Source organism: Cyprinodon variegatus, unplaced genomic scaffold (assembly GCF_000732505.1).
Source record: "Cyprinodon variegatus isolate N-32 unplaced genomic scaffold, C_variegatus-1.0 Scaffold82, whole genome shotgun sequence".
NCBI lineage: Eukaryota > Metazoa > Chordata > Actinopteri > Cyprinodontiformes > Cyprinodontidae > Cyprinodon > Cyprinodon variegatus.
Genome location: NW_015150535.1, coordinates 1210773 through 1213527, shown reverse-complemented (window position 1 = coordinate 1213527; position 2755 = coordinate 1210773). Strand labels below are relative to the sequence as shown.

At 36.3% G+C, this 2755-nt stretch overlaps 1 protein-coding gene across 1 annotated transcript in view; it reads right to left on the bottom strand.

Annotated features, from left to right (window-relative positions):
- Positions 1–2755, bottom strand: part of col27a1 (collagen, type XXVII, alpha 1) — a 108954-nt gene that overhangs the window by 12606 nt on the left and 93593 nt on the right. Inside the window, exons 14-15 of the mRNA XM_015373179.1 lie at positions 2582–2635; positions 2234–2278 (exon numbers count right to left, since the gene is read on the bottom strand). Coding sequence (XP_015228665.1) covers positions 2234–2278; positions 2582–2635 — 99 coding nt within the window. The remainder of the gene's footprint in view (positions 1–2233; positions 2279–2581; positions 2636–2755) is intronic.

Below are 2755 nucleotides of genomic sequence, written 5' to 3'. Positions count from 1 at the left end.
AACCTACTCAAATTAAGGATAAATACACTTAATTTAGGAAATTTTTACTTATTTCTAGATCGTTTTTCCAGTGCATCCATCCATCACAATTTGACTCCAAATATCCATGTATTTAAAAAAGGATGCCAAACATAAAGGACAAACTGTTATGTAAAAAAAAAAAATAATAATTGGGCTTTTAAGGCTCTTTTTCTTCACATGAATCTACATAATATCCAAAAAATAAAAGTGCTTAAGTGACAAAAACAGTAGTGTTCACACCTTACCCATTTTGTGCAACCAGAGTAACAGATTGACCTGTTATCTCTATGTACAGGCGCACAATAGTGACACAAAGTGATGTGACAGACATTTTTCTAGCTACTGTATGTCACAGGCAGGGATTTGATGATTCTAGTGACACAGGAGCGACACCTGTGATGGATGCAAAGTTGCTGGAGTTGCTCGTCTGGGTGTGGGTCTCCCTATGTCTGCCCCCTTAGGTCTCAGTGATCTGGGGTGCCTCTGGATAATGGGGCACGGGTTGCCTCTTTTTCTATCCTGCGCTCCTTGGGCTAGTCTGGGGACGCCCACACCTGCTATTAAGCATACTTTCCTTAAGAAGAAGTTTTGTGAATACCACTCTGATTAATATTGTGTAATCACTATAGGTTCTGACTGTGAGCCACGTGGAAAGGATACACGCTACTCTTGAAATGTTTTCTTTTTAAATTTACATTGGTTTTCTGTTGTCTTCTTTTTGCTGCAATGTTCTCTGTTTTCTGTTCCTCTCGTCTCATACAGGTATGGAAGCAGACTTCTGGGAGTTACTGTATATCTTCTGTGTTTTTGCTGTTTTGATTTATTTTCTATCTTTTCATGCACTCTTTCCTGTTTCTATCTCCGTTCCTCTCTCCCCTGAGTTTTTCTTACCTTCCTTTCTGTGTCCTTGTATACGATTTTACTACCCAAATAATGTTCAATATAGTTTATTATACAAATGACAAGAAGAACCTTATGGCAACAGTCATACTGGTCTAATTGTGAAAATCAAGCTGTTGGGATATCAGTTAGCTCTGGGAATTTATGTCCCAGAGCTATATTGGCTAAACAGGAAATGTGTAAAAAATACACACATGATAATTGGCTTCTCAACAACCAGTCAGGCACTAAATGTGGCTGTGATGAAGGCGCTAGATTGAAAATACAATGTTGACAAAAGATGAAATAGATAATACTCTTAGGGGTTAGTATGTGTTTTTATTTTATTTAAGAAACTGTTTTTAATTTAGCCCCTAAAAGAACTGTTAAATTGTTCATCATTTGTTATCCTCCTTTAGCTCCAGTTCAAACCCTGGCCCCCCGCTCTGATGCTCTCTGTCTGTCTTCATCGTCTCTAAATATGATGAACCCAGGGAAGTTTTACCTGAGGCTTCATTTGGCTTTACAAAGTAAATAAAGCACACTGCAAAAAATGGAAATCTAAGCAAGTATTTTTTTCTTAAAATAAGTGCATTTTTTCTCCAATTGAGGACGAGACACTTTGCCAATGGAACAAGACAATTTACATTTAAAATTGTCTTATTTCGAGTTCATATTATCTAATTATCTTATTTTAGGTGTAGAGATACAAATTTCATTGGCAAATCATTGTATTTACCTACTCAAATTAAGGGTAAATACACTTGATTTAAGTATTTTTTTACTTATTTCTAGATCATTTTTACAGTGCACAGCAAGTAGCTCCGTAAATCCAGTTCCACCATGTTATATTGGAACCAGCAAGCGGTAGATTCAGTGATGAGATGGGGGCAGCTGAAAGTAAGGTGTGAATGCACCAGAGTTATTGCCTGGTAATGTATCATTTATTAAGTGCTCTGCCATCAGATACTGCATGTTTATGAACATATTTAATGTCTTTGCTGGATTTCTGAAGCTGTTAAACTGTTAGATAATATGCATTTTTTAAAACCTCATTCTCTTTATTCTGTCCTACATTTAATACCGTTCCCTTATGCAAATTGTTTAGTCAATGTCATGTTCAGTGATCTGTCATGAAAGGCACCAACGGCCACCCTCAAATCTTTGAAAAGAGGGTGGAAAGCATCAATCAACTTTACAGTTTTGCTCATTGGAAGGAAACTTAGAATATAGAGCTGGTTTTAATCTTTTGTCCTTCATAAAAGAATGTGTTTCTTGTCTGCTGTGATTAAATTTAAAGATTGATCTTTATATTACAATAGAAGACACTTACTGGTGGTCCAATGGGACCCGGTGGACCTGGCAAACCAACTGCACCCTGTAAGAAAACAAGAAGAGAACACAATGAAAAAATATTACCTGAAAAAAAAATAGCATAGGACTTGACAACAAGTTTAACTCTGTAAAAGAAAGAGCTGCCATCTCCTACTCAACTCTACACATAAATGTGGCAAAAATGTCCTTACTGTCTAAAATCTTAAAATGTATGTAAGTACTTAGTGTGTCAGGTATTTATGGAAGGGCCCTTTACATTGACTTAAATGCCTGTCTGATATACCATAAACAGAAAATCTACCTGCTACTTTCAACATTGAGGAAATATTAAATCATTAATAAATACCTTCTCACCAGGTTCACCAATTTCCCCCTCTGGGCCCCGATCACCAACCAGACCCTGGAAACATAAAAAGGAGAAGAAGAAGCTTTATACTAATATAACGGTTTATCTTTCACCTAAGATTGTTCCTATTTGTTGTTACTCTGAGTTTTCTGTTATCAGTTGTTTTGTTTTTAT